Raw genomic sequence first — 12,638 nt, forward strand, 5'->3', positions numbered from 1 at the left:
CGTGGCAGTGGCCACAACTTCACGACAGCTGCCTCGACTTTGCGGCAATGATGCCTCGACTGTTGCAGTTTTCTTTTCATATTTTGACAAAATATGACAATACTATCCTGTACTCTGTCCTTAAGAGTACGAGTGTTGTTGTTGTAATTGGTTTAGTCATAAAACGCCGATAAGTGATGCAATAGCTTCCCGTTTAAGTTCAGCTAAGCTAATATGGGCTAAGACCACTCGTTGCCTTGGTTATGATGACCACTTTCCGGCAGCGCCCCGAATGACTGCAAATTGTAAATATTGATGCATTGTGACGTTGAAACTATTGAAAAGTGCTGAAAGCTATTTATATATATATTATAGTTATATATATTATAGTTATATAATATAGTTATATTACAGTTCATTCAAAGACCTAATTTTTTTCTCAGTGCTGAAGACACGTCAGGAAGTGACAGAAAGCAGTGGTGAGAAATGTTCAAATCGTTGCAGTACAAAACCAAGCCACACTTACAGAGATGATTTTGAGCACATTTATTTCTGCATTAAAAAACAAAGCAGAGATTATTTTATTTCACCCACTAGTAATATTATATATTTTTGTCAAGAGTACTAGGCTTAAAACAAAACTTAATTTTTTACGGACTTATCTGCTCAAACGCAACACTTGATGGCAGTTATCATTCAGCGCATTCACAAAAGAACAGAACTTGATTTATGCATTGCATTCATGCACAGTAAAAACAATGGACGTGAAAAAACACCATATAGATGAATCTAGTGATTCTTTAATAAAATACTTTTTAAGAAATACATGTTTGTCTCCCTAGTAAACAATAAAAAACTGTTTATAGCATGATATTGTCATAAACCGGGTACCTTCCTCTTTTTCTTTTCCACCCCTTTCATGTAATTTACACACACTCGCACCCCCCCTTCACACACACACACACACACACACACACACACACACACACACACACACACACACACACACACACACACTTAATTACACCTGCTCATTCATTCCCAGCTGCTTCTCATTCTCTCATCTCATCATCCTTTCTTCCTGCTTCCTCTAATTAGACCCTATTTCTAGCCACCCTCTTCCACTTGTTCTCCGCCAGAGCCTTACCTGTGCACCCGACGTACCTGAGCTCGCTGTCCTGTATCGCCTTCCTTGTTGTGTCCTGACGGTTCGTGCTGAACTATTATTGTCCCGTTGCTAACCTCTGCTTTACCCAGCCTCCAGTTTGACGTGAGCTGCCTGCTGTCTGGTGCGCTCTCTCTCGGCCTGGACCTCGTTCTCTGCTCACTGGGCTTCACCATTGCTGGCCAAACGCCCGTATTCTTCTGTTTGTGTGTTTGTGTTCATTAAAACACTTTACGTTCCCTTGCGTTTGCGTGGTCGCTTCTTCACAAGCACAACAGATATAGTCAAAAGGAAATAAATATAATTTAAAGAATGTCATTTTTCATTTTACCTAACATCCATCATGAAGGTACTGTCTGTTGCCTGATTATGAAACAATATAGAATAAGGTTAATACTTTAATCCAGCAGCTTTTGTGCACTGGATATCTAAAAACAGTCATGCACACAATCAAGCTCAGGCAAATTCTTTTGTCAACAATTGTAGTCAACATTAATTTAAATGAAAATACTGGTAACTCCTATTATATACCGACATTCAATTTTTGTCTTGATGGCACCCAGTGTTATTGTTTGTTCATATAATCACATACCCATTGATTAGCTCTCGAAGTAGAGATTGTAACCAGGGCGGTAAGTGATCTTAGTCCATATTCGCTTAGCTTCACTAAAATGGGAAGCCGTTGTATCACTTATTGGCTTTTTATTACTAAAATAATAACTACCAACACTAGTACTTTTAAAGGCAGTATTGTATTGTCACATATTGGCAAAATTCTACAAAATATCTACAAAATTATCCAGTGTTGGCTCCTCAGAGGCACCTATAATCCAGTTTACTAGATTGTATAGCGCAAGGGGAACAACAGTTTGTGCTTCAGTGACATTCAAATTTTCAGAGGTTGGAGGCCATGGGCATGACATGCCAGGAGTGTTACTAAGATATCTTTTTAAGAACAACGCTGCTGTATATAGTCTCCTTGCGTCCTCTTGTGTTGTTTGGTGCTGGTGGTGTTGTCCCTTTTTCAGTCTCGCTGTCTGTCTGGCTCAACTCAGACTGTGTGGTTTCCGCACCTGATGGGTAAGGTAGCATGTCCACGAGTGTACGGGTTGACAGGGTCTCTGTAAAAACCAGCTCGGAGATGTTGCGCACCAAGGTCATGTGAAACACCAGCTGGGGGAAATCACGAGTCAGCCTCTTTTTCAACATATCCTGACTGCAACATAACAAAACAGTGACAATTAGGAGTCACAGGAGTATCATGAGAAAAATGCATTGCAGTTACCTGTAGTTTGAAGACCTTCATTTGCTTTCACCAGTTCAATGAAGGCCTTCCTCAGCTGGACCATTCTCAGCACCTCTTGGTTGACAATCAGCCTTTGGCGAATGATCCTCTCACAGAATATCTTATAGCTGACATCAAATGTGGGCTCATTCCTAGAACACATATGAATGAGAAGGAAAGAAATGAATAAGTGTTGTGATTGTGTGCACATACAACAGAAAGCAGATTGAATGTTTACTTATATAATGTTAAGTTAGTAGCTCCTTGAAATGCAATATAATAAATAACTTACTGTTCTTTCTCTGGTTTTTCAGGCCCCGTCAAAAACCTGATTATAACAGCCTTTGTGGTACTGCACCTCCAGAGCCACAGTCTTTGTCTTTTATATGCAAAAGAATATTTTGGTCATCCTTCAACTCTGCAGCTTTCTGCAATTGGCCTTAACAAAACAAAAAGGATAGCTCAATGAGTTCTCACATATAAGTGTACCTTTTAGTCACTCAACCACAGTGTGTGTGTTTACCTGCTGTTAATGTTTCAGCCTTTGACAGATGATCCCTTTGTCGTTTGCCTGCTCGGTTGATGATCTCCTTTTTTGGCAAATTATGCACAGGGCAGGAAGAACGGGGCCAGAGCCTGCGATTGGCAGCCCTTACCTGGATCGCAGTTTCTTTGTTGGACTCGTGGCCCTAGAAGTCGATGGAATGGCCTCGTGGTCTTCAGTCGCTTCTTGTCTCTCACGTGCGAGACGTCGTTCCACCTTTGCGATGGATTTTTTGTCCGTAAATGTCCAGCACCCTCGGGAATATTTTCAAACTTCACATCAACCAAGTTCTCAGCCATGTCTCGAGACTCACCCTCCAACCCGAGCCACGTTTGTAGGCTTGTCCTGTATGTATTCCATCGTGTAGTGGTGAAATAATGTACCTCCTTGTGCTTGACTGAAGTAATATGCATAAAAAAATGTTTGCTTTTTGATTTATTAAGACATTCCGGTGTATTTTCTTCGTCTTCCGTACTGCTGGATGAAGGCATGGTGGCCGCCATCTTGCCATTCTGTTGACAAAAGCAGCTACCTCATTGGTGTAGAACGATCACGTGTCGAAAAGTGCCAGCACTCGCGACCAAGATCCTATTACACTCTGAAGAAACTAGTTCGGCATAAAACATAGACGCACCAAAGATTGACTGGAAAGTGAGCGACGAACTTTTTTTTGGTAGCTAAGTACGACTCGTTCTTTTTTATGAGCTAAAGATTGTGTAGATGCGCGACTGTGGAGCGGGTTGAAACGAAAACAGTGTTCACATTGCGGCCTAATTGTTTTCATCGTCGATTTAATTCCTCGCAAGTTATGGGAAGGTACACATGTTTCAACACATATTAGCAGTTAACACATCTCACAAACAGCATCAGCTAGCATCTGGTATCTAGCACTTGTTTTAGTATGATGCAACTGAAATTAACTTACCCATGGTAGTTGGCAACTGAACACCCGAATCTACGCCGTTGTGCTCTACTAGGGACTCTTGTGTTGTCCATAGCATTGTTTGTTTTCTGCCGGCCAGTCTCCCAGCAGTCTCTTTCGACTTTCGGGTCACGACCTGGGAGGGAGGAGGGCGGCGGGATCTCAAGCATGCGCAAAGACGCAAAGTCCAGTTCCTTATCCGATTCACCGTTACATGCCGCAATAGTCGAACTATCAACTAGATCGGATCGAGTTATCCAGGGGTGTTAATCGGATTGTAGTCAGACCGCACATAGTCGGACAAAGGGGTTTACATGAAACGGATAATTCAATTTCAGTCCGTCAGATTGAAGAGCTTTTGTCGGAAGAAATGCGTCTGTGTGTTTTGTTGACGGTCTTGATAGATTTCCTCCGATTTAGGATTGCATGCGTCACACAAGAAATTCTTTAGCTGAAAAAGGACTCCGAGCCTGAAATATGTCATGCTCCAGAGGTGAAGCATTAGATTTTGCTCTCTGGCTTAATTTTATACATTGAGTTATAAGGCTTTACTGTCAACCACAGCAGGTTCAGTCTAGCACTGCACGATAAGTAATACATTTGGACCACATGGCAATTACAAAATATGGTCAATAACACATTTACTAGTAGTTAAACATGCATGCAACACATATCACTTTTTTTAAAGCCCAAGCTTCAATCGCAGAACAAAGTATTTACATTAGACATGACAATTATGTAGTTCCTTTACAGTTTATTTTCTCCAAAACACACTGACAGGAACATTATGCCATCAGCACACAGGCTCCTCCCACTGCCTTGATCTTCTCCTCAGCCCGTCTGCTGAAGAACTTTGCCTTGACGATCACAGGCTGTTTGGGAAGCTTGCCTTTGCCCAGGACCTTGTAGTAGCCCTGCAAATAACAAAATAAACAATCAGTGCAACCCAATAACCATAGGTGAACTTTTACCGGACACGTTTTCTCTATCCATTTCCCTAAATGGGATTGCACATCTATCCGTATCGGTGGTCTTAACAAAGACATACGCCACTATTATCCCACACGATTTACAGCGGCATATCAATGCCACTGAATGAACATATGCAAGACACTATATACAAAGTAGTAGGCGAGATATTACCTCATCTACTATTGGTATTTTCACTGCCAAGTTTGGACTGTTATTATTCCTTGTATTCTAACTGGCAACACATTTAAGTACGGACACAAACTTACATTTACTTTGTCAGTCTTTCCTTTGTGTTTCAAATTATAAGAGTTCTGACAAAAAAGCTACCTTTGATAATAGACTGTACATCTCAGATGAGAACAGTTTATCCAATACAGAGGGAGGTACTAGATATATGATGTTCAGTGTTTCCCACAGATCCAACGTCAATATGTGGGGGCTGACCGCTGATTTTACATTTCACTCTGAATTTGTATTTCAATTTTGCAACTCTCAAGCTTAGTTTTAAACAAATGATATCTTTCAAGCATGTCTCTAATACATCAAAGACCCCATTTTCAATTTGAAACACTCAAGCTTAATTGAGGAATTTAAGGAAGTGTTTTTTAAGCACACCGATGGGTCGACAAAAAGTGGGCGACCTGCCACTAAGACCCACGTCCTGTTTTTTCCTACACCCGTTTATGTCACAAGATACAACTTTGTATGCAGATACTTTGACTTAAAAAGCAACAACATTTAAGCTAATACATTGGCTACTGTTAGTACATTAGCTTATGGATTTGACGTTGAGGACACTGAAACGGGCCCCAACTCCCTCTGCTTAGAGATGAGGGCTGGAGATAAAACTACTGCTACGGTATTAAGCCTAGTTTATGCTTCTGCGTTTTCTACCAGGGCTGTGATAGGTCTGCTGATTACGTCCTTTACGGAGTCTCACATTTCCGCTTTCATAGCCCGATAGCACCATTATTAAAACAAAGAATGTTTACGAGAGAACGGAGCAGATTTAAGAACTTTTGTAGGAAGAAATGCGTAAATATGACCGCTTATACAAGCCGTTATTTGCACGTTGTAGAAGCGGGTTGGATTCATGGAGGGAGATCGCCGCAAACGCTGGTTTGCCGGTCGAGAGGTGCACAAAGTTGTGGAGGAAAATACGGGAGTAATGTGTCCGCGATGAAGAGCAGCAGTGTCGATGCACGGGGCAATAAAGTCTATGATACATAAATAAACAAATAAATAAATAGACGTGACTCTCTAGGTCGTCTTCAACAAAACACGTCACTCCGCCTGTTGTTCTGGAGGTGAATCGCTCTGCAACGCACGCAGGACTTTTAGAACCATGAATTGAATCGTGCATCGATGCAACGACGCAGAAGCGTGCGCCAGCCTTCATTCAGTACTTACGGCGTGCACAGCATCGATGATGGGTGCAGGTCCGTCGGGCTTTTTGCTGTGGTTGATCCTGGTCTGCTCGGACACCAGTGTCCACAGCTTGTCCAGGTTGATGGTGGGGCAGTGGGTGGCGCTCCTCTTCAGATGGTAATGTCTCATACCCACCTTGCCGAAGTACCCAGGATGGCTGAAAAGTCACAAGGAAGAAAAGACAAAAAAGGTTAAATGACTATCCAGAGTGAAATAAACATGAACTCCAGGACATGAGCTTAATGCCGTGTTGGGAAAGGTTAAGACTTGACTTAGCAGTGGTGGCAAGATGCCTGTTTAGCTCTTGTTATGAATGCAAAACGTCACCACCATTACTTTTTCACACTTACATTAACTACTTTATTTTAAGCGATTGCAGAGTCAGTGATATCAAGCAGTTTGTAACTGACCATGTGGGTGACTGCCCTACGAAAAAGGGCCAGTCGGTGAATAGGAGCACTCTTCAATCTAAGAGTACTCTAGAACAGTGGTCCCCAACCGACAGGGGGGGGGGGGGGGGTAGTGTTGGCGCGGTCTTTGTTAATAATAGAATAGAAATAGAAAATATCAGGAGAAAATCCGGTCAATTTTCAAAATAAAGCATTTATATATAAAAAAATATATATAAGCTTTCTGTGGTGCGGCCCGGTACCAAATGACCCACGGACCGGTACCGGTCCGGTGGTTGGGTACCACTGCTCTAACAAACCAAGTCAATGAGTTATGTCAAGGTGAGACTCTAGTCTCTATAGCAAAACTACTGAACAGATACGCAACATGAGGCAAAAGGAAAACTGAAAATTAACATCACTGTGTAACGCAACAGAAACCTGTCAGGCGAACCTTTTTCTGTCTTACGGATAGTTTTCTGGTTAAAGTATCTACAGTCCAGCAATCTACGGGCTCATTATGCACACAGATAAGTGTCTCAATCACAATAAGCAGAACATCAGTTCATGCAGCACTTACTATTTGTCGAAGTTGATTCTGTGGTGATGCATACCACCAGCATTACCACGACCTCCAGGATGCTTTCTGTGCTTGCCTGTGGAAGTTGGATAAATTGGAGTTTAACCATGTGTCGCACCCACAGTGAGACAAACGGAAGCTATGGAGATCACCTTTAAAATACAGGACATGTAATCACTTACCAATGCGACCATGTCCGTGGCTGACGTGCCCTCGGAGCTTCCTAGTCTTTGTCTTCTTGGTGGGCTGTAAGGGAAATATTTGGTATCGATTAGAAGAGGTACAGAGCGTCAACAATCGTGCTTCGATCGTTGCTCGTGGGGCAAAGTTAGCTAGCACGTTAAACGGAGGCTAATCACGTCTTACGTTACTTTCATTTTACTTCAGCCTTTGTTGTCAACTTTAAACCGGTAACAGCCAATAACACACTGAAGCAGGCATTGGCATACTGTTACGTTGATTACTTAATACGGAAATTATCAAAACCATGGTCCCTTCGTAAGCCAACAGCTTACATGCTGCCTATAGTCACAAAACGCTAATGCTAACGGCATTTACCGGCCGACTGTAAACTACCACTACATCTGCATACGATTTACAATGTTCTCTCGGGCACTTTCTGCATGTTAAACCCTGACTAAAGCTGTAACATTTTTTTCAGAGTACAGCAGTTTTGAGTACGCGGGTACGACGTGTAATTATAGAGCGAATATGCTGGCCGGGTGATGCAGGCCGACGAGAGCCCAGATAAATGGTTATTTGCTCACAATATCCCATAATGTCAATACGTCACGGGAAAAACAACCCAGTAATTAACCGAAGGTGCCGGATAAATGATAAACTGCCACCGGATGATAGTTTGCTGTAAGAGTCAACAAGGATGGGCATAGATTTAGATGCATTTCAGAGCAGACGGATACATGACGGCACCTACCATCTTGGAGGCTGGTTGAAAGAGGAACGGGATTCGTAAACCACGCGGTTTTGTGCGAGATTTGGCTTCTGCGAAACAAAGTGCAAATTAACCCACAGCGACGCCTAGCGATGGAAGCGATGTTTTTACAAAAAAATAATCCTTTATTGTTGGAATGCATTAAGCATTCCAAGTATTGTTCTTCGAATCTTTATTCCAACATCTTTTTTTTTATTGTTGGAATGCATTCCAAGTATTGTTCTTCTATTCTTTATTTCAACTTATTCTATTCCTTTCAACTCCTTCACACTTTCAACTATTAAAACCGTTCAAATATTAAAATGTTCAGCTCCTTTCTGGCTTTAGGGCTATAGCTTTTCAGCTTTCTACCTCTTATGCTTGAAGTTATATAAATCAATAATCATTAATATTTTAACATGGTTTTCCAATGGAGATTGTTTTCAAATCCTCTTAAACTTCTTCAACTTTCAGATTTTTCAGGTCTGCCAATCTTTCAGCTACAGACACCATTTAAACTTTCAAATAACGACTGAACTATTTTACAAAAAAAACTGCTTGTTGATATCAAGTCTACGTTTTTCATAATCACTGATTATGTTTCACTAGTTCTTCGCTCCGTTGCGTTTCTTAGAGTGAGACCTGGAAATGCTAGAGTGTGGTGCAGCGTCAGAATCTGGTTAAATAAATATGGAACTTCTGTCCTCAGAGCCAAAGTATACACTTTTGAGGCTTAATTTCTTTGGATTAATGATGGTATGGATGTGCTGATTGGATTAATGTGTTCATGGATTTCCAGACTTCTTTAATTTTGGATTCCTGAGTGTTAGAGTGACACAACCTCTGCCAAAAGCCCCATAGGCTCCAATACAAATCTGCCGACACATTTCTCAAAAAATCCAGAAGGTACACATTTTGTAAACTGCGACAGGAGCCGTATTTATTACCGGACAGACATAAAAAATGCATCCATGCGTTCGGGAGAGTCTTGGGTCTTGTAAAACGTCGTATTTTTTATATAGCTGTTATAGTTTTGCGCTGGTGGACACTTGTTTGAGGTGTGGATTCTGTGTAACTCGCTGTCCTGTCTCTGCCCTTTAAGCAGGTGTTCCGTTACCGTAGATACCAGCACACAGGCTGCAGTTTGTTAGTTGGTCAGTTTATGTCACACAGCTGATCCATAATAGTTGATTAGTGGAGTCACATGACGCAGATAAGCTTTCCCCCTCTCATTCTCTCCCTCTCTCTCCTTTCATCCTCCTCTCATTTCTGTTCCTCCCCTCTTTCTTCCTCCTTCTCTTTCTTTCTCCTCCACTCTTTCATTCTTCCCCCTCTCCCTTCCTCACTATTCCACCCTTCCTCCTTCTCCTTTCCCCTCTTTCTTTCTCCCCTTTCTCCCTTCCTCCTCTTTTTCCATTCCTTCCCGCTTTCTTTCTCCCCCTCTCTCCCTTCCTCCCTCCCTCTTTCCCCTCTCCCCCTCTCTTTCCATTCCTCCCTCTCTTCCCCCTCCCTTCCTCAGCCTTTCTTTCTCACCCTCCTTCTCTTCCTTCCTCCTCCCCTCTTTCTTCCCTTCTCCTTCCATTCTTCCCCCTCTCCTTTTCTTACCATTCCAGCCTTCCTCACCCTCTCTTTCCATTCCTCCCCCTCCCTTCCCCTATCTTTATTTCTCCCTTCCTCCTCCTCTCTTTCGTTCTCCTCCTCTTTTCTATTCCTCCCCTCTTTCTTCCTCCTCCGCTTTCTTTCTCCCCCTCTCTCCCTTCCTCCCTCCCTCTCCCTTTTCATCCTCCTCTTTTCATTCCTGCCCTTTCTTCCTTCCTCCTCCTCTATTTTGTTCTCCTCTTTCCATTCTTCCCCTCTTTCTTCCTCCTCCTCTTTCTTTCTTCTTCTCTCCTGCCATCCCCCCTCTCCTTTTCTCACCATTCCACCCTTCCTCTACCTCTCTTTCTCCGTTCCTCCCTCTATCTCCTTCCTCTTTTCTTTCCATTCCTCCCCCTTCCTTACTTTCTCTCCCTTTCTCTCTCTTCCTCGCTCCCTCTCTTTCACCTTTGCTCTCTCTATAGTGTGCTCTCTCCTTCTACCCTCCCCAATGCCAACATTTCAAACTATACCCCTCATGGAGGGAATTCTTACTGTATTGTTGTTGATAAGGACCTATCGACTAATAGTTTGAAGGACAAACATTCTGTCTCCCAACACCCTCAACCAATTCCGTCATTTCAAAATAAAAAAAGCCTCAATGATTATCTGAACCTTAACTATGGAGCTCATAATGAAGCTGTTTTGTGAAAATACTTATTGCTCTTTCAAATACTACTACAACTACTACTAATATCACTAGTACAACTAGTAGTTGTTGATGTAAACTGATACTGCTACTACCATTACCAATACTACTAATAGTATTTCAACTGGTATTAATACTAAATTACTAATACTAATACTACTAGTACTAAAAATACTATTACTACCAGTAGTAGTGGCACTGCAACCGATAGTACATTTATAGTAGTAAGAGTAGTACTACTAGTTTTCATATTGCTATTAATACTTCAACAACTAGCTTTTTGCCAACCAAATTTAATTTAATCATTTAATCATCAAGTTTAATCATTCTAGCTTTTAACATTTTTCATGATGGTGTTTTGTCATTTATGTATATTTCAGTAATGTTTTGAATTTGAAATCATAGAGATGCAACTAAACGCCCTGAACACTTACTTGCTTAGCGGTTTCCAGGAAATGACAAAATTTCCGAGAGTCCCTGAAGGCATCAAACAAATCTCACTGCTCGTCACCGCGACTCCATTTTGTCCTGAAGTCTTGTCCGGTAAGTCAACTGCCAACGGCAGAAATACGTTGAATGATTTGAAATGCATTAAATACAGGTATAATGTTACGAATTAAAATTGAATTGTAAGTCAAACATAATCCAAACATGAGTTGAAGGACGACATATTTCCGCTAGTAAGGCTTTATTGTTAGCGAGCGCAGTAGCTAGGATGCTAACGCGAGCATAGCTGCTAACACCAGGTTAAACCGTTAGCAGACTACTTTCACAGAAAAATAAATGTTGCCTTAATTTTTACTAATTGAGCTGACAATGCTGACACCTATAAGTAGCTGCTAACGTTTTGAACGGCGGAAATACAAGTGTAATGTTTACAATTGTATTAAAAGGGAATTGTAAATCAAATATAATCCAAACATGAGTGCGGACGAAATATTTCCCATTTGTGAGCCTGTATTGTTAGCACAAATGCTAACACTAGCATAGATGCTAACACTATCTTTAGCAGATTACCGTCACAGAAAAATAAATGTTTCTTTTTTGTACTGATGCAGCTGACTGATTTATAATTTCATCGTATTTATTTATATATTTGAATGATTAAATTCAGTTTAAAATGTATTAAATGTAGTTTATATTAAAACAATACGGTACGAGGGGCTGTACTGTATTCAATAATGTTGTCCTTCTGTTTTTCTCTAAGACAACAGAACGATTTGTCCCAATCGGCACTCAAGTTGGTAAGTAGAGAAATAGCCATACTGAAATTGATATGATACCACATAACTTTGCTTGAATAACTGCTAACCCTCCTACACTTATGTTGTTTTGGAAGAAAAGCCGCTTACGCACGATTCATGCCAGACTTTATTTTGTGTTCAGTACTGAAGTACTATGAGTCAAAAATACATATTGAAGGGATGCAAACTTGCCTTGTTGACAACAAAATCAGTATTAGTACAAATCTTTAAGTCACAATGCAATACATCTTTTTAAGTTATCGGAAATATAAACTAACCAAGTAACTTGTCCACCCACATAAATGTACTTTAATACATTTTATCAAGTTTGTTACGCCCCAGTCTAGGGGTGCCTAAGGTGCAACATGAATAGGCCCCAATCTTCCCCGTCTCCCAAGTAGCCACACACACTTTAAGTTTATATAGGGGATATTTATTGAAAAAAAGCTCTAGGTTGAGAAAAACCCGGTATGTTGAGGTAAAAACAAACCACGGCTTCGCCGTTGCCCATCCCCAATATAACAAAAAACCAAAAAACGATCCTAGCTAAAAAATAAGACGCTGACCTACCAAAACAAAGGAGAAAAATAATCTTAGGCTTACCTACCTAACTACTTTAAAACAGGAGAAAACCAACTCAAAAGAAAAACAGAATACTTATTCGGCTTCACGGTATAATACAAGTGGCTGGTTGGAAGAGGAGGAGGACGAGGGTTGTGCTCTGCTGCTGTTCTCCCCTGCTCTGGCCTGCTCTGCCTCGGACGCCATCTTGGCTTCCATTATATGCCGGCTGCAGCCAATCACAGGACGGGTGGGAGACAGTCCACCAATCCGCGCCTGGTTGTGGCACATCCCTGTTTGAATAAAGAAACCAGAAAGACACCAAAAGAAACCCACAAACACTACACATATGAC

General features: G+C 41.4%; 1 protein-coding gene and 1 long non-coding RNA gene across 3 annotated transcripts; both read right to left on the bottom strand.

Moving 5' to 3' along the window:
• Positions 1–1,612: 1,612 nt before the first annotated feature.
• Positions 1,613–3,485, bottom strand: LOC120812310 (uncharacterized). 2 transcript variants are annotated; one of them, XR_013454845.1, is made up of 5 exons: positions 3,287–3,485; positions 2,953–3,189; positions 2,722–2,868; positions 2,430–2,581; positions 1,613–2,360 (listed from the first exon to the last, which is right to left on the bottom strand). It is a non-coding gene; the product is annotated as an uncharacterized LOC120812310 (long non-coding RNA). The 2 variants fall into 2 exon arrangements; XR_013454846.1 differs by having other exon boundaries at positions 1,880–2,317.
• Positions 3,486–4,634: 1,149 nt separating this feature from the next.
• On the bottom strand, positions 4,635–8,536 carry LOC120812312 (large ribosomal subunit protein uL15). Its single transcript, XM_040168156.2, has 5 exons — positions 8,199–8,536; positions 7,447–7,510; positions 7,265–7,340; positions 6,278–6,452; positions 4,635–4,809 (listed from the first exon to the last, which is right to left on the bottom strand). The coding sequence occupies exons 1-5, from the start codon at positions 8,199–8,201 to the stop codon at positions 4,681–4,683; spliced, it is 447 nt and encodes a 148-aa protein (XP_040024090.1). The 5' UTR covers positions 8,202–8,536; the 3' UTR covers positions 4,635–4,680.
• Positions 8,537–12,638: the final 4,102 nt, after the last annotated feature.

Source organism: Gasterosteus aculeatus, chromosome Y (assembly GCF_964276395.1).
Source record: "Gasterosteus aculeatus chromosome Y, fGasAcu3.hap1.1, whole genome shotgun sequence".
NCBI classification, from domain to species: Eukaryota; Metazoa; Chordata; class Actinopteri; order Perciformes; family Gasterosteidae; genus Gasterosteus; species Gasterosteus aculeatus.